Below are 19,290 nucleotides of genomic sequence, written 5' to 3' on the forward strand. Positions count from 1 at the left end.
TAAAGTCCATAAGGCCATTGAAATTTCTCGTTTGCACTGGGGAACTCGGCTATAGAATTCTTTATTGTTTTCTTCAAGCTTGTTAGATTCAGAAATCCCTTTTAATTAAATCCCACCAATTATGAAAATGTATTCTCGAAATGGTGGTTTTAGCTAGGGAATGTTCATTTATCAAAATACTCATGTTTTTCACATTAAATTGTTTTTTATCTCCAGCATATAAATGTAAGAGTATTCAATCCTCATAAAGAACATCCCTATCACCGCCACATTTTTTACATTTTTTTCTGCTGTTTTCCGACGGAGGTCCTTGTGGGAGTTCATAAATTAGCGCCAGCCGATAAGTAGGCAGCATATTTGTGTGCATATCTGGCTGTTTTTCCTCCACACGTGTGAGTGGAAACCGCAGAGGAAAACACCAGTGACAGGTCGTGAAAAGCGCAACTCAAAGTGAATCAACTGCTGCCATTGTACACCACCACTCCCCACGAGGAGTAAAAAGTGCTTGGGAAGTCTAGTCAGCTGGCTTATCATTGCTGAGTCGTGCCGAAGGCGCCTTGAGCACGATTCACGCCTTTCGGTTGTGCAACAAAAGTCCTGAAAGTCCTCGAGCGCGTGTGTTTGAGCCATGTTGCAAATTAAAATCAAGACAGCAGCAAAGCCAGCCAAGTGATTGATGGCTGTTTTCCAGGGAAGAAAGTAAGTAAGTAGCAGGAGCGGTGGCTGGCAAAAAGTTCAATGATTTATGATTTTCAGTTGGGCCAAATTTGCTGGCTACTAAATGATTGTTTTCATCCTCGCAGTGAAGCCAGCTCCACTACTTTGCACTTTTAATGTATTTTTTGACAAGTCATGTTCATAACTCAGTGTCCTGTGAAATTTCCACGGGTCGATGGAGAGAAAGTTTTCACTGGATCTGGATAAAGTTGAAAATCAAAGTTTTCTCAGCTCCACTCGGTTTTACGTAGTTATTTTCGTTAAGAATTTTTGTTTTTTCGGCTTTCCCGCAGAGACGCAAATCATTTGTCAAAATACGAGAGTACGCAGCAAAGTTGCTGCCTGTTTGCCGTTGACAAGCCGAAAGTTGTGCCAATTTGTATTAGAAACTTTCAAACCCTGCGCCTGCGACATGTCCGACTTTGGACTTTGAGTGCGACTATATAGTATGATATACTATATACGAGTATGTGCTGGATGGTGGACGGATCATGGACAGGGGCCAGTTTATGTGGCAAGCACTTTGCTAGAAGTTCGAGCTGCGACTGGAATATTTAAGTTCAAATTGTTTGCGTTGCGGTTTCAGCCGGGTAGAGCCACACACTATTCACATTATTAAGGATCAAAGTGAACTGAATGCTATAATACTTCATTCAGCCAGTTTATTTCCATTAATTGCAACTATTTCGCAACACTTTTCGACTATCAAAACTGTTCGTCAGCAGTTGTTTGTCAAAATGGCGGCATTCAGTGCGCAAACTGCGAGTATCTGACAGATATTATTCGCACACCCACTTGAGAACGGATTGGGGCACTTCCAACACCCTTGCTACATAAATTCCAATTTCAAGCCTCTCAAGAAGTGGGTACTTGGCCCGTTTTCACATGGAAATGCGATCCGTGGGTGGGCGGCTCACTTGATGAGCTGCACTTTTCATCGCGGCCACGGGACCGAAAGTGTTATTCCAAATTGTGACAGCTCTCAGCTGCGCCTCGGAAGTGAAAATGAATTTACGGAAAATTAACTCTCGACAGCCGACGAAATATATACTTGTATGGTGGAAGCAGCAGGAGCCTGCCTCTGGCACTTGGCTGCACAAAAGTTGGGCCGAACAATTAATTAAGCTAATGACTCGGTGGGAATTTCACAGCAGGGTGGTCCGAAAAATGATTTGTAAAAATCTCGATTCAGCAGGTTTATTAATTAAAGTCTTTCGCCCGGGATGAGTTAACAAAACTGTGTTGAGATGCGTTTAATACAGAAAGCATTACATAACTTTGCACATCTTATCAATTGATTGCTTTGTTAATTGCGGCGATCAGAAGTTCAATTATTTAAATTTTCCAGCCATTCCCGCTTATCGCTCAGAGCACAGATACCCTGCATACCCTATACATTCGCTGAAAAGTAATTTCTGGGAAAAAAAACTAATGAATTCGTTTGACTGAAATAGTAATTACTGGCGAGCAGCGAAGCATTCCAATGACGATACTGTCCGTCAATTTATATAAAATTTATTTAATATTTCTCTCTGCTGGCACAACACGTTTTCAGCTGATCTTTTTGACTGGACGAGCTAATTGGCTGTTAGCTGTTATATTCATAGCTTAAAAATTGGTGGGGCTGTGATTGCATTTTAAATCAAGGTTTTATGGCACGATTTGATTTACGTTGCTTTGGGTTTTTAAACAAAATGCTTTCCCACTTGCAATCATCAGCTCGCATGAAGCTTCAATAAATCATAAAAGGAACCTTGAGCTAGTTGAGCTGAACAACTCGTTTTGTCCCCATTACGCCCACTCCTTGTGCCCCATATTTCCCTATTTATTGGAGGGGGCGTGGTCGCAGCACCTGCCCCAAAGTGCAACGTAATACAAGTTTTGCGTGCGGTCAGCAAATCAGGCAGCTTTTGGCCAGTTTTCAGGACATGGCTCAGCGATTTGCCAGCTGTCAGTCTGTTTGGCTCAAAGGCACGCAAATGGTTGCAAAAATCCAGCGGGTGGCATGGAAATTCATCTCGGCCGAATTTCTTGAGACCTATTTAAGAGCTGGCAGCTCCAATTTAATGGCATGTCCATAAAAATAGTTGGCTGCAGCTTAACAATAAAATACCAAATAATTGTGGGCCATAAAAGTTAAGTTGTTAATTGTTTTGTGTCCTGTGCGCATCGCGTGTCCCGTTGTGTTGAAAACGAGAGAAAAGTGGGCGCATAGCGAGGAAAAGCGAGGAAAACTCTGGCAGGGGATTGTGAAACATGGCTCACTTCCAATGAGTTGTTGCTGTTTGGCACCCGCTGGCCAAGTTTTAACGAGCAGACAGACGGCTGCTTGTCAATTCCCCCAGACATATTTCATGGGCCAGGCCAGAAAAGTATATAAATATACTTGCCAGAAATAGTTGATACAGAACAGAAAAATATTGTCAAATTGGGCAGTAGCTGGATATTAAACTTTTTGCTGGTCTTAAAGTTCTAAAATATCTGAATTATATTGAAACTCACAGATTGCTTACAGTAAAAGTTCGATTTGTTTTTATATAGCAGGGAGATGTAGTAAAATTCGCTGAATTATAGTATAATTTCTATCGCAATCCTTTTTCTCCGTGCATTAACTTGGCCCGACAAAAACAATGTTAAATAATTCATTTGGCCAAAGCTAAAAGTTTTGCGTGAGAATTTTGCCATATTACAGGAAGGCAGGCGGTTGTTGACGTTGCCCCGCCCACTTTTCCGCTGCCCCCGCCCACAATGAGGGGCTGCGTGCCAAACCGGAAATGAAAACTCTCTTAATTGCCTTGAAGTATGCAATTGCTGTTGTTGTTGTTGTGCTTGTTGTTGTGTTGGATTTATCTGTGTACTTTATTGTTGTTCCTTCAGCAGATAATAACTGAGTAACTACAAGTTCTTCCTCGCCGAAGGGGCTTAGCGGGTTAAAGTAGGGGCGGCCAGGGGTCAGGGGTTAAGGCTGGGAAAGTTCGTAAAAGTGCGGTGTCAATGAACCTAGTTGAGCAACTATAATTGCCAATTCTTGTCGAAAGCCCATCGAACTTTTTGTTTTCGTTTGTCGCTGATAACGGACTGTTTTTGTGGCTGCCCAAGGCAACTTATTTGCAGCTTAAATTATTGAAAAGGTGGGGTGAGGGGTATGGGTTCTATACCATTAGGCTTAACTCCCCAAGATTGCTCGCATTTTTGTGACTCCGACTTGATTGATGGTGATTTTAAATCGCTGCACAACGTCAAAATAAACTTTAATTGAAGCACGAACTCAATTGTGAGTCACGGTTTAGATAATTCAGATATATATCATATAAGCTGTGTAACTATTTACCATAATTGTCATCGACCGCTGCGTAGGGGGGCGTGGCATCGTTGTAGTTGCCCCCGCTCATTCCGTTGCCCATTTCGCCGGCCACCGGAACCGGAAACGCATTTGCGAAGGCCAACGTGGTGGCGGGCACGTCCGGTGGCTGATCCTGCTGCTCAATGGAGGTGGCTGCGGTGCCCAGCACCGGTGCCTTGGCCGACTTTTGGGTGCTGCTGCCCACAGTGGTGGCCAGATTGAATTCAGTCTCAAGGGTTTCCCAGCCGGATCCGGTTGTTTCGGCCTCCGGATTGACTAGATCGGCCAGATTGCGATCGGAAGAGCTGTCATTGATGACCGCCGGTGACGATGATGATGATGGTGATGGTGATGATGCAGTGGTCGGCGCCGGTGAAGCGGCGGTGAAGGGCGATGGCGACGAGGGGGAGTTGGAGGAGTTGGTGGGCAGGGCGGTGGCACAGTGCTCCGCAATGCTGGCGAAGAGCAACAACTTCAGCATTGCTCGCAGAAGGGCGTGGTGCTGGGGGCGTGGCATTTTGATTCGTTGGGCGTTTTGATGATCTACGTTTGATTTCACGACTTTGTGCGTTTTTTGGTTTTTTTATTTACGTTCACTTATTGTGCGCTTTTGTCCCACTGTTTAGTAGGACTTGGTTTTTTTCAGTGCTTTCTCCTTTCGTTTACAACATTTTTGTGCGTTGTTTTATAGTTTGTGCTTGCTTGTTTTTACTACAGTTAGTTCTTAATTTGTTCGGTTTAAATGATTTCCATTTTGGCACTAAAGATAATACATCAAATTAATTAAGATGACTAACTCAACGAGTAATATCATCAATCCACTTTCTATCGACTCTATCCCTACAATTTTCATTTGTTTACTATAGTAACCCTTTTGATAAATAAGTAGTGCTATTATTATCTTTAGCTTCGTTATTTGCTGTTTTGATTTACACTCAAATAAATTTCAGACAGCAGAGCTGTCCAAGCTCGATTTTTTTGTTGCGATGATTCACTTTTGTTGTACCCAGCCCATGTTGTAAAAGTTCCTGTGGTAGTTTTTGCTGTCTTGTGTAACACATTTTTCAAAGCGGGCCAACCCAAAAAAAAAATATATAAAAAAAAACAAAAAAATCTTAACTCGTGTTGAACCCCATCAAGCAAAAGCTCTGCTTCTTTTTGTTTTGCTTTTATTTATGATAATTTATTGCATTTTTTCAATACTCCTCTGCCTCTCTTTCTCTCTCTCTTTCTCTTCTCTGTTCTTTGCCGCTTTTTCGCATTTTCTTCACACTTTCCTGCGCTTTATTGTTTTCGTATCCCTCGCAACGAAAAGAGTTCAATGGGGTTCATCCGCCGCCGAAGATGCAGCCGCATTAAAAATACACTGCCCGCCATAAGTGTATAAATAGGCATATGCCCATATATACAGCAAATCTGAAGAGGCTGCCAACAAATTGGCAATGCCCACAAACGACTTTCTGACGACATGTGTGCGCCAGCTGTGGGTTAAGATGATCCAGTGGGTTATCAGGGGGTTAAGGCGGCTGAGGCGAACCGAAACGCCAACAAAAAATTGCGTAAAATTAATGATTGGGCGTAGAGCAAACGCCGAGGGCGATCATCCAATAAGCTGTAGGAAAACCGGAGGAGAAATGTGGAATAACTAAGCGACGTCCGGAAAATGTAGCTAACAAATGGTATATATACTTATTGAATGCTCTGAAAATAGATCTGTATTTAAGAAGCCATTCCTTGAAGCATCCATGAGGTAGCTGCTATATGGTTTGAATGAACCTTTATGATCTGCACACCTAAACGTTTGCATAGCTAATCGATCTGAATCCATAAGCCTAGCCCAAGCACTACAATTTCCAGGCACGGAACACCAGCGACACCGGATAAATGAAACATTCCATCGCTTTTCCGCTCCCCTCAGCTCGGCGGCCTTCTCCAATTGCACTGAACGAAGTGCAAATTACTGGGAGCTCGTGCTGATTCATTCAGAATTAGCCCCAGCACGCTATATTCTCGGGGTCTCCGAGTCGCTTGAACCGTACTATATCTGCTATAGTAACGCGTGGTGGTTTCGGTTTGGCCAGCTAACCACATCCACAGCCACAGCCACAACCACAATCGCAGCTGCTAATTAGCAGCTCATCAAATTGCCGCATGCAAAAAGTAAGCCAACGAGTTGGCGCTTTAAGTGTAGTCTTCGGCATTACACTGGGAAAAAATACGAAGAAAGAGGAGTTCTGGTGGGTGGGAAATTTGAAATCTGAAGCAACGATAATTGCTATCCTTCATGAGAGGGAAGAACCTACATAAATCATTTAAAAATATCCCATCTTGGTTGCACTTGTATATGTTTAAAGTTAAGTAGTGTAAGCTGTGATATTTATTTCTATAATAGATTCAGAATTTTCTTCGCTATAAGCAAAGTGGCTGAGTCAGTTGCCAGTGATATTCGATATCTGTATTTTTCTATCTGCCAGACAGGCACAGATGTGCTGGTTCTGGAGTGCCACAAGTAAAAGGGCGTTTTATAAAAATAGAAACACAAAAGATTATTGAATTCGCGGCGAGGAAAAGAAAGAAAGAAGGCGGAAAACCATAAAATGAAATGGTTAAACGGGTCGAAGTCGCGTCCAAAGTCGCTGATCCAACCAGGGAAATTGGCCAATCAAGCGACAATTGTCGGCCATTTGTGGCCAGTAAGTGCTTAATAACGCTAAACGGGTCAAAGACTCGCAAGTGGACAACACGGATTGCCCGATTATGCAGCTCTAGAATTCTACGATGATTTGAATTATCCGCCGAGCCGACAACAACTGACAGATAATTGAAAATCACTAAAAATACAGCGGGCAAAGTGGAAAAATCAATTGGCAGAAGGCAAATTGCCTGACAACTGCAGGCCAAAACCAGTGGGAAGTCGCCTCTTCAGACATTTCAGTGGGTTGTGTCTTATTTTTGGGTTCATAAAATCTGGACATATTGACATATTCGTGACGACATGGGCCCCGCATGATGTCCATTATGCAGTGCCCCGCCCGAAGATACAAAAACCATTCACATAATAGACAATTTGTCTGTCTTGGGATTTGATAAAAAGTGAAAACGGCTGGAAGGGGAAGTAATATCCCAGGTAACCGGAAGAAAATGGGAAAATGCGTGGGTTGGAGTCAACGGAAGTAGAGCTTTGAACGGTTTCAGTCAGCTAAAACCAACATAAGGCGATTACTTAGTAAAATGAGTGGGTTTTCATTCAGCAGGTTTTCATTCCAACATATTTTTCCTTCATCTAAGCAGACTTGTATACAAATTCTAAAAAGCAATTATCATTTCTCTAGAGTAGCGTTCCTATTCTAAGCAATTATTAGCGCTAATACTTCGAACCATTTCCCAATGCAATGCATTTTCGTGGAAGCACTCGCGTGCTGCCTCCACTACCTCCAATCCAAACAAATCCAAACTCCGGACTCCTCCCACCTCGTAATGAGCGTGAGATTCTCTGATAACCCACATCCACTTCCACTTCCGAGGAGGAGGTGCCCCACTTGGGAATCTGTTTCTGTTTGGGATTCTGATTCAGCTGTAGCAGCAGCAGTTTGTTTACCCAACGGAGGGAGCCCCCAATCGCCTCTTATGAATGGCCCACATTGTGGACGCAATGAAATAAAATCACTGTTTGTTTATCCAGCCAACACTTCGAATGGCGTTAATTTGTAAGCCAAACAAGTGTGTACCTAAATGCAGTCAAGTGACGGAAAAGTAGCTGGTACGCCGGGAAAGTGCACCGCGAGAAATGGAAGCAACAGTAGGCCCTTTCACCAGCGAACTGGTAATAACCAAGATTTAAGTGAAGAAGTACTTTTTAGCTGTTTGTCTCACAGGAAACCTTCATTATTAACCGATTACAATGAGTGAAAGACCGATAGGTAAACGATTTAACTATTTATTGGCACTGCATTTGCTGAGTGCATTTCGCGCAGTGTGCACGAAAATGTTGACAGTCATGGGCTAAGGTCAGTGCACTGGGATTGCGAAAATAGATGAAAATGCCTGAAATGAACATGCGCATATGCAGCTAGCGCCGAGAATCCGGAACCGGGAAATGGGTGGAAAACCGAGGGAAAACGGGAAAATGGGCGCCCGTGGGATGTGCGAAAAATCAATAGAGCCGGACTCGCAGTGCACGTGCTACGGATTCGGATGCGAACTACGGTTGCCAAAAGGGGGGGCTACGAATTCGCTGCAGAAAATGTGCGGCCCAGCCCAAAAAAAAATTCTCAGCCGGAATTGTGTCATTTAACTGTCAGCGAATTTGCGCAGTTTATAATTTTTAAAAATTTCACAGGGGTTCTTTGTTTTTTGACCCACCATCCGGTGGTTTTTTGTCTGATTTCGCATCTGCTCAATATGCTAAATTGTGATATTTTCCAAGCTGAGCTTCATTCGCCGCAGACAAAGCGGCAAAATGTCAACAAAACACAGAAAAATATGTAGAGAGAGAGAGCCTCAGCGAGAGAGATAGAGAGAGATACTCGTTTTTGTTGTTTTATTGATTTCTTGAAAGGTACACAAAATGCTATTCGCAACAGCGGCAGCAACAACAACAAAGGCGAACAAAGGGAGCAACAAAAACAAGAAGCTGAAGAAGAGGCAGCAGCACTAAAAATTGGAACTATAATTTTTGTTGAATTCATATGGGATTATATTATGGGGCTTTTCGGTTCGTTATATCTTTCTGATGTGACACAAATGTTGTTTTTATTGTTTGTTTTGGGCTGCCTTCAATTTGGCAGCTTTTAACTTCATTTAACACTGTTTTTTAGCGCATATTTGCTCAAGAGATACAAAAGTATCTGATGGATTGCCTATAGGTTTTTACGTTCGGAAAAAAGGCGGCTGCTGCGCACAGAGAAGCCTGTTCTTCTTTTTTCTAACCACCAACTAAACACCTGGTTTTTTATGCGATTTTCACTGTTTTCTTTCGGTTTTTCATAGGTTCCCAGTTCACACACTGTTTAACTCATGTTTTAGTTTGTTTCACTAAGGATATTGTTAAATTTGAACAGATATTTGCCTCCTTTTGCATGGCCACAATCGGAATAAAAACCACAGCGACGAGACGACGACGGCGACTGATGATGATGACAGGGAAAGAGACGGATACATTCGCCGCGTTTGCGGCGTGCAGATGAATTCGCCGCCCAAGTGCGGCAGCTGCTTGCTAACATACACATTTTGCGGCGAAGAGAACGGCGTGTATAAGAGCATTTATTTTTCTCTTTCAATGTGTGTCTTGAACTCGCCACTTTTTGATCCCAGCGAGTAGGGGGAAATTCGACTTTGCATGAACGTTTTAAATTCCCACGACTTTGGCGCGAAATTTGAATTCGCTGCGCCTTTTCCAATTGCCTACCCATAAAATGTGCCTAATTGAAGAGTATCTGCTTATCGCACAGCTTGTTTCGATGGCAGCCGGTTGCCCACCGGCAACACATTATTATTGGATATTTCCCATTATCTCTGGATTTAATAGCCTGAATTGCCCTTATCGATTGTAATTAGTTTGTAGTTGCCATGAGATAAAACGTCATAACTGCTTGTTGAGCAAAAAAAGAAACCAATGCGCTGATATTTAAATATATTATCTGCTTTTTTTTAACGCGTTATAACAAAGTATATATTATTTATACAACAATTTAAGCATATGTATATTCTAACTTCTAAGCTATTTGGTTCGAAACACGCAATTATGGGTAATGGTTCCAAGATCATAAAATAGTTTAAATATGTAATAATAATCACTGCACTTAAAATCCGTTTAACTAACATAGTTGGGATGGAATTCCAGCCCCTTCCGCTCCAACGCCCCTTTTCATTGTGCAAGTTTCCGCCTACGGAAGATACATCATTAGGCATTAGAATGAAATTACCTGCCTATGCAGGGAACCACTTGAAAACTCATTATAACGGTAGCGGGCAACCAGCACACACACACACTCATACAAACACATTCACCCACTCATCCACACCTATGCAGACTCACTGGCAGTCACAAATACAGACGCAGACTTTGGTAACTGGCAGTTACATCAGCGGCAAAGTAGGCGTTGCCAAGTCGCCCCAAAGGCGTTAAAGCACTTAGATTTATGGTCCTACACGCACACACAGCCAAAACACGCCCATACCCGAAACTCACACACACATCTAAGTCCTGTGCGTATATGAATAGGGATCTATATAGGTATGTGGCATACAGCCTTTGGCAGTCCAGGACTTTGACTCGTTTTACGCATTTAATAAAAACTTTCACTTCAACGCTAGTGCTTCATTTTTTGTTTAACTTCACTGAGAAAAAACATTGCTTAAACATTTCTTTTTTTTTATTTGGGATAGGGCTATTGTCTTTAACAGCTATAAATACTATATAACAAACATATTAAATACATTGATGCTTTAAAATAGGTACAGTAACTTTTTGTATATTTTTTTATTGGTACTTTCTTCATTTTTAAATTTATTTTTAATGCATTTCCAAAACGAATAGGTATTTTGTGCAACTTTATAAGCTGTTATATCCCTCAGTGTTCAGCCTTACTGCAGCCTCAAAACTTTTGCCGCTGCATTGAAGTTAAGTACTTAAAAAGTAATTTCCCCGAGCTGCCAGTGAAAAATCGTAAAAAGGATGCGCGCCCCGCGAAAATGTTAATGAAATGATTTGAATTATGCTTACGCTCGAATATAATATGTTTCTGTGCCGCCTTATTATTTGTGGCTTATTAAAAAGTTAAAAGCCAGGCGGCGAGGTGTTGCCGGGCATGACCAATAGCCAATGGCAACCGCAGCTGCTGTGGGGCAAGTATGAAAAAAGCATAAAACCCATCAAAATAATGTTAATTCATTAAGTGGCAGTAACTTGGTCGGCGCCCAAGTGTAGGCTATAAAAATTTAACGCTCGGAAGGAGTCGCACGGCAGAGCCTAAGGATCCTAAGGATCCTAAGGATAAATGTATACGGGGCGAAAGGAGCTGCAGGAAGAGTAAGTTGCCCCATGCTCTGGCAACGTGCACAAAATGAATGATTTTTATTTATATTTTATGGTTTTTTTCCGTCCCGTTTTCGGATCCTGGTAATTAGAGCAGCTTTATGCCGCACTCCGTTTTGGCCAGGTGTGTGTGTATTTGGGGCCAACAGCAGCTCACAATAAACTGCAAAATTATGTGAATGAGTTTTCTTAACTTTTTTCCGCTCCCCTCCGAGATTTATTCGCGGCACATGGCGGACCGAATCCGAATCCGAATCCGCATCCCAAAAACCAAAAACCAGAAGGAACGGCTGGCGAACAAGACAACGGCGCCAGCAGACCAAATGAAATGAAACAAACAAGCAAAGTTAAATGAACAACTTTTGTGCATTATTTATCTGTAAGTGTAAAGTGTGAGCAGCAGTGAGAACAAGATGGAATGGCTGCTGGTGTGAACAAGTCGAATGGGGAATACTGTAGAATCTGAATCTGGTTCCTAATCAGTATTTTATTAGTTTGTAAAATAAATTGCAAATGAGTCTTATTAATTTTTAAAATTTCTATTTTCAGAATACATCTATGGCTGGAAGCATCTACAAATATGTAAGTCGAAATCAAACTTTTCTTGCTTAAATTGTTTTATATCAAGTTGGAACAACTTTGTTTTAGTTTAATATATTTTTTTCTTCACATAATATTCTTCGAGTTTCATATTTTTTGTGAAAAAGTCCAACATACCCTGTCTGAATCAAAAAACTTTGAGAGAGGGCATGATGTGGCGGTTATAAAAATCATAACCACAACTGTGGCAGAAACTCGGTTCATTTTACATGGGCCGACATTGCCTTTGGCATTTTTGCCCCAATCCTGCGACTGATTTAGAGGCCTTAGTAACTTAGAGTGTAAGTGTGTGTGTGTGCTAGCCACTTAGTAAATATTTTATGAATTATCTGTTTTCTATTAAGATGTTTTAACAGACAAACCAAAACGTGGGCCGGGCGACAACCGCAAGGCCATCGAGCTGCGCCGAGATGAGCGCTATAAAATCTAATAAACATAAGTCTGTCCCTCGCAATGCACAAGTGTGAGTGTGAAGTATACGTATACATGACTGTTTTGCTTGTGTGGTTTGTGGCGTTTGTGGGGCTTATGGGGTTTTACGAGTTCGGGGTCCATTATGTTACCTTCTTCTGGGGTCCTTATTGATACGGTACGCCCTCGCTTTAGAGGGACGCCCTGAGGGATGCGATTTTTAATATGCATTAAAATTAATAAGAACACGTGTCGCTCTCTCGCACCCGCACCCGCATCATTGTCCTTGCCGTCCTTGTTGTCGTCCTTCCGCCTGCGACGCCCTCATAATTCCATTTTATCGCGCACAAATTTTTATAGCTGCGCCGCAGGCGTCGATTTTAAATAACGCTCAGTACCCAAATCCCTCTTTCTTACGTTGATTTTGTCGCCATTTTTGTAGGTTGTTAATTTTATGCTTATGAGATAAGAAATTGTGACAAAAACGCTGGAAAATTTATGTGCAAAGCGCTTCGAGACGGTGAGCCGAGCACACGGCATATGAATAAGAGATTCCCCCTGAAAGGCGATAAATGCTAAATGGAGACCGAGCTTCTTCATCAGCACTGTCATTGAAAATCCTTGTGCGGAACTGGGGCAAACAAGTTGCCAGGGGATACATCCGTGTATTGTGAGTTTTGTATTTAGCCATGAATACATTATCGCCGGATGATTCCAAAAATGGGACTCAGTTAAACAACAATAAATGGTTTCAGGAGAATGCGAAGATAAGTGGAGATAACAACACCTACATACTTGTTTACGTTAATAAATTAAGTCTACGTTTATCAGAAGAAGAACAGAACATTGCGAGGGAATCATCCCGAATCACCTTGCTAACTGATGTTTCAATTCGGAATGCAAACTCTACTGGTAGTAAAGCAGCTCCAATCGCAAACCCGATTACTCGGCATTATCCTGATTTGAGCTAATGCTCCGGATGGCCTTCCGGGCAACAAATGCAGCTTGCTGGCCAACTTGAAGGCCGAGCTCATGTTGCGGATGGCCAACATCCAAGTCAAGTGGGTACATGTCAAATGGACGTCGACAGAACCACAAAAGCAATGAAATGGAATCGCTGTGCCTCCAGCTAAGTGGGTCAATTATGTGGCCGGTCTGCTGCAAGAGAGCTCAAGTCGGGGATCGGTTACCAACTCTTTGACAGCTTTCCTTTGGCCTGGTGGCCTGGTGGCCTGTTGGCCTGCCCAGCTGCTCCCAACTGGAATCAGAGGGCGGTTTTGGCCATTATCCGGTTCGATTTCGATTCGGGTTCCCGGGGCAGTGGGTTAATTATTGTTTTATGATTTGTTTTTGGGCGGTGAGAGCTGCTGCGAACATCCTTTGTGTGATGTGCCAGCGTATAAGCATTGTTCATACGCCCCGCGTCCTGCTGCTTCTTCCAGCCAACCAGGTAACCAAGCGTCACAGGTGGGCGAAATGCAATTACCACGCCCACTCTAGCCCACTCTCGCCCACTGCCGCCCATTTTCTCCCCCTACCCCCTTGTTTAACTAACGAACAATAAAACGAAATTGAATTTTGCGCTTTTAGCGCCAAACGCACAAAGGCAATAACTGAAACAGAGAGGCGGTGGCAAAAAAAACCGGGGTGAGGTTCCCGAATGCAGGAATGCACTGGGAGAAACCAGCGGAACGTCTAAGGCATGTACTGGTTTCGAAAACCCTAAGCACTCTGAGCTCGTTAGAGCAAAATAATTATAATATGGTCGTTTTTGTATCTTTCAAATGTATCTTTGTTTGACTTGCCCGCTTTCTCCCAGTGCATTGAGGTTTATGTGAGTGCTAGTGCCTTACAGCTGCAGTTTGCACTGTAATACTGCGTGCGACACCGTGTTGCTGCCACCCATTGCATTAGGCCAATTATATGCTGCTCTTTTGACATTAAATTCGATTCAATTTATTTGGCTGTCGTACCTTTTTGGCCAGCGGCCCTTTTCCCAAAGAAAAAATCCCCTGCGCTCCGCCATCGAAATTGCTACTGTTATTGTTGGTGCGGCGGGGATAATGATGACGGTTCTGCCGGAGCTCCTAGCTGCCTCAAAGGGTTATTGTTGTTTGCACGGAATTTAATTTCATGCTCACACACTCGGTGCAATTTGCCGGCTGCCGTTACAAAGCAGCGGAAATTATCCGCTCGGTGCCGGCGAAATAAGTGAAAAATATTGCAGTTAAACGTCATCCAAGTTTTTGGGTAATTTTTAATGATTTTTCCCGGATTTTATGCCCACCCAGGGGGCCCTGTGATAATAACAAAAAGTTAACTGCGCATAAAAGTGCGAGTTATGATATAAAAGAGCTGCCATTAAAACGCCTCAGTGGATTCAGTGCCTTTTGCCTTCCTCTAGCGAATGAATGTATTGTCGTGTTCATAATCGGTCCTTTTCGAACACAACTCAACTGAAAGAACTTCGTTTTAAACATCTACAAGGGTCTCACATCGCACTAACCATGTTACTGGTATAAATCTGAGCTATATCTCTGGAAAACAACTACCTAAACGTATTGTTTGCAACTGAGAGCAATTTGCCTGTACAGGAGACAGAAGAAGTGTGGTTCTGGGACCACCTGTTCATCGGGTCTTCCATCAGCTGTCAGATGATCAACCCGTGTACCCAGACATATCAATTGCAGGCCGCATCGAGATTCAAGAGCTCGGGGACAGGCTGTGAAATTTATGATTTCCATTACGGAGCCGCCTGCTTTCCGACACTCACATGCAACGTGGGGCATGCGACATGAGAGTGGTTTTCTGGGCTTTTGTTGGGGTACCATTTCGGAATCAAGTGCCGAGTTGTCCAAAGAGCTGACTAAATGGCAGACAACATTGTGTACATAATGCTGGCATAATAATATTTCCGTCGCTGCAATGATCTGCATGCCAACGTCCTCACAATGGAATCACCAGCTCCAAGTCGAGGAGCACCGAGTTTGTCGAGTCTGTGCGGCCTGTGGAGTCTGCTGAGCTGGTTGCCATTTGTCTGGGCCATTACTCACAGTAAACAATCTTCGCAAAATGTGTGCGAGGCTGCCACCAGTGCCACCACTGCCAGTTTTCCATTGCTCCAGTGCACCGCTGCAACTTCAATAAATTCCTTGGAAAAATGCAATTTTATTGAAAAATATTTGCTGCTCTCTTTGGGTTGCCTTTTCCTGGGTTTTTTATGCTTTTTTTGGATTTGCGAAAGCGCAAAATGAGCAGACACAGATAAATAGAGCTAGAGATGCACATGATCACACATAGTCGTTTGAATTTAATTAGAAACTGGAATGAGTTTCTATTACTCACATTTTTTGGTAGTCTATATTGCTAGTCTATAATTATTCACAGCTCCAGCTATCTGATTTGATATTTTTGAAACGCCATATCCTTTTCCTCTACAATTGACTGAGCCTGTTTTAAAATTCCAATGCTAACAGCTTACAGGATAAGCATATTATAGAGTCAAACTTGATTAGCAGGTGTGGCCAAGTTTTATGGCAATGGAGAGGCCATAAAAACAGATAAAAGAACTTGAAGAGGCAATAAAAATAAAAAGGCGATGGAGCTTAAAAGTTGGTCAGATAAAAGGTGCAAATTAAAGGTTAACTTTTAAATCTATGGGGTGTGCCTTTGCCAGCAGCCAAAGTGGTTTCCATTTGGAGCGCCAGCCAAGTGTTGAGATCTGCTTCCTTTTCCATATATCCCTTATCCTTTATCCCTTATTTTTTGCGCTTTCCCCTCGCCAGGTCTCATTTATGTCGTCAAGGTGTGTGCATGTGTGTGTAGATAATATGCCTGCGATTTCAGCACGAAACCGAGACGTATGATGATGTTGATGATGATGATGACACACGCACACCACCGCACATGGTCTAGAAGGGGCGCTGTGGCGGAGAGGGCGTGGCAGCGCAGGGCGTCATAAACAACAGACAAGTTGCACATGCAGTGGAGCATAACTACTCGGTTGCACAGAGCTGATGGGCGATACACTGGCCAAAATAGTGCACCTAAAATCTAGATTCATCGCTAATGTATCTTTCTTATAAAAAGTTTAATGTGGCCTTATATTATGGATGATCATTATCAGAAAAACCTTGCTAAATAGTCTTAAAATCCTTACTCATTTTTCCAAGTGTTTTTACGCAACTTTACGGGCCAAAGCGAAAAAGTCAGTCCAACAGCTGGGGCAGAGGGGCCGAAGGGGCAAGGGGTTGTGGCGAGGAACAAGGAAAACAGAGGGAAAACTGGCAAAGGGAATCAGTTTGTGCATATTTTAACTCCCACAGGAAAAATTTCACAAGACAGCTACGGAAGTATGACGAACGAGAGCGGTGGAAAAATGGGAAGTGGAAAATGTAAGGCAGGGTGGAGTGGGGATAGGGGAGAGCGGACGAGATGTTGGCCAACAACTGTGACCAAACAATGTTGAAGCTTTGATGAACCTTAAAAGACAACAACAATGCGAGTTGCAACAGGGAATATGACAAAATATAGAAGGGATATGGCAGAGAAAGTTGGGCATATCGAAGTGTGTGCAGCTGCATGGCCAAAGGGGCGTATGAGTGTTAAAAAATCCCCACTCCGGATGAGCTCAACTGGGTTGCACTTGGGCTTTGCGTGCGATACACTTTATTTGTGCCAGTGTATATATACGAATGTGTGGGGGTGTTGAGGCGTCACTTTAAGCAAATGGTGATGAATGCGTTGTCGTTGGGAGTCCTCCGAGATCCCAGAACATTGGCATATTTTATGCAATACTCGAGAGGACAAAGGACGAGAGCGAGATGGCTGTACTCTCAATAGTTTTGAGGTTTTTCCACATGCCAACCGTTTTTCAATTAATTGTCAAGAGGTTTCCGTTGAGATTGATCAACTAAAAGGTTTAGCCAGGCCAGTAACCAGTGACCAAAGTCAGTTAAATAAAGCCTTTGTGGCCAAGGCACAAAGCTCTCAATCTCCCACTCTATTAATTGATAAATGCATTTGGCAACCGTCTCTAATTTGGATTTATTTTGCCCAAGTGTATTGCAACTAGGTCCGTAAAAGAATCACAGCTGTCACATAAATAATGTCGCATGCATATTTATTATATTTTCGGAACGCATCAATTTGCAAGTGCCACGCCCCGAAAAATATACGTAGTCTGTGTCTTTCTAGTTTAAATTGTTAAAGAGCTTGTGACATTTGGATTTATCTGTGGTTTCCGGCTTCCTTTTTCGGCTGTCATGTTACCAGCTGGTCGAAAAAAGTTTGCTATCGTTATAATTGATTAATTAAATCTTGCCGGCAAGTTTAAGCAGGACACGCAGGACCAAACAAAGCTCAAAATGTATATGTATTAAATACAAATGCACAGGCAAAAAAAAAAGGAATTTCATTCGAGAAGTAGTTTTGCAAATTAAAGAGAAATTTGATCTGCTAGGGTAACATTTTAAATTGATATTTAATTCTTGCTAAATAAATGCAGTTTCAGTTCGGCATTGAAATTGGAATGTATTTTTCTCCATGCAGTGCATAGTACATCTACATAGATATAGATACAAATATGTGAACACACTGAGAATTGCACATTTTGCTGGCAAAAGTTAAGCAAAAGTTGTCGCAGCTGAAAACTTTTTATAGCAAACATTTTTTGGCTGCTGTCTTTTTTTGTGTTGTTTTAACTTTACATATTTCCGTATGTACGAGTGGAATTCTCCTGCTGCTCACTTGTCATCCTGTCAATTGGCAAAACGACTGACAAGAAGCCAGCTTCTCAGAGCACTCAACCTTCAACCCCGCCCATTTCCCACCGCCTACCTACCACCCACTCACATCCAAGAACAGTCGACGTCGTCAGACTGATATGTCATTACTTATATGGGCACTTGAAAAGTTTCGAGTGAAATGTGCGCCAGTCGAGAGGGAAAATGGGAAAGCCATGGGCGCGGGGGCACGGGGAATTCCTCACAGATAACGTGGAAATTCCGTATTTGTAGATAACTCCTTCTGCCACTGGCTCTGCACGTTAAATATAATCAGATTAATAACTGTAAACACTTGTAAAGGACCTCCGCAATGGTGTGCGTAGCTTCTGGGAGCCACCAGGATGCTATAGATTGGATTTCGCCTTTTCGAGCTGAGTTATTGCAAACGGAAATCGATCCTCGGCACTCATTACAACATCACCTCTCCATGTATCCACATATATCCACATATACCCCTATCCCCATATCCCCATATCCAGTTGCCAGGACTGCGATTAGTCCTGCTTGTGAAGGGCTGGCTGTGGCGACTGCAGTTCGGAGCTTGATTGATTTATATTCACGTACGGATATGCCGGGCGTCCTGCAATCGAGTCCTGTTTGCAGTTAGTTGACTAAGGTGAAAAATGAGCTGGCAAATGTCCAGGGAAGTTCGTTCGATTTGCTTTGTACGTGTCCCTACATCTTTAAATATGAATGTTACTCAATGCATTATGGATGTTTTCCCTGTTGTTCCATTTTAAAGCCCCACTCATTAAACCGTTTTGTGCATTCCTGAACACAGCGCGCTAAACTTCACTTTCATATTTCATTATGCGCCACTTTTTCATTCATGCGCTCCAAATAAAATGGAATGTTTTCGAAAATATTTCGCCTGGCTAAGCGCCTGTCACGATTTTAAAATCCCATATGAGACAAGGCTGTGGGCTGGCCGCGAAGCCGAGGCGTTAAATAAACAATAAAGCCCCGCACTTAATTAATTGTGTTGTGCGGCCCGCGATTGCCATTAAATAAATATGGATTTAGATGAAAAGTATTTATTATTTTTAAGCCAGACCGCAAAAACATGCCCAGTGAATTATGAGTTTGGAGCCTGGGATAAAATGCAGGATATACATATATGTTGAGTTCGCTGATGGGAAACTCAAACTCGGTGACAAATCGCGATGTGGCCTGGGTATATTGATAATTTTAATTAAGCGCTAATATATTTTAATTTATTATTATGATGTTGTCAGCTCGTCAGAGTGCCATGTGTGTGCATCTGTGTGTCTAAACAAATACGGGGATAAATATGTAAATTGCCGTCTGCTTTTTATGTGACAGCTGCAGGAAACGGGGCGTATGAGTGACGTGATATGAACCTGTCAGAAGAGTTGAGTCTATCAAGTGCCCCGTCC

General features: G+C 42.6%; 1 protein-coding gene across 4 annotated transcripts in view; it reads right to left on the minus strand.

Annotated features, from left to right (window-relative positions):
* LOC6554771 (tyrosine-protein phosphatase 99A) overlaps positions 1 to 19,290 on the minus strand; it is a 124,446-nt gene that overhangs the window by 22,214 nt on the left and 82,942 nt on the right. For 2 of the 4 annotated variants that reach the window (XM_026976184.1, XM_026976183.1), the window contains exon 1: positions 4,049 to 4,816. The exons of the other annotated variants lie outside the window; for them this stretch is intronic. In XM_026976184.1, coding sequence (XP_026831985.1) covers positions 4,049 to 4,577 — 529 coding nt within the window. In that variant the 5' untranslated portion in view covers positions 4,578 to 4,816. Of the gene's footprint in view, positions 1 to 4,048; positions 4,817 to 19,290 lie in introns of those variants that run through there. 4 annotated transcript variants of the gene reach the window in all.

This window comes from Drosophila erecta, unplaced genomic scaffold, assembly GCF_003286155.1.
Source record: "Drosophila erecta strain 14021-0224.00,06,07 unplaced genomic scaffold, DereRS2 tig00000000-arrow-pilon, whole genome shotgun sequence".
Classification (NCBI taxonomy): Eukaryota; Metazoa; Arthropoda; class Insecta; order Diptera; family Drosophilidae; genus Drosophila; species Drosophila erecta.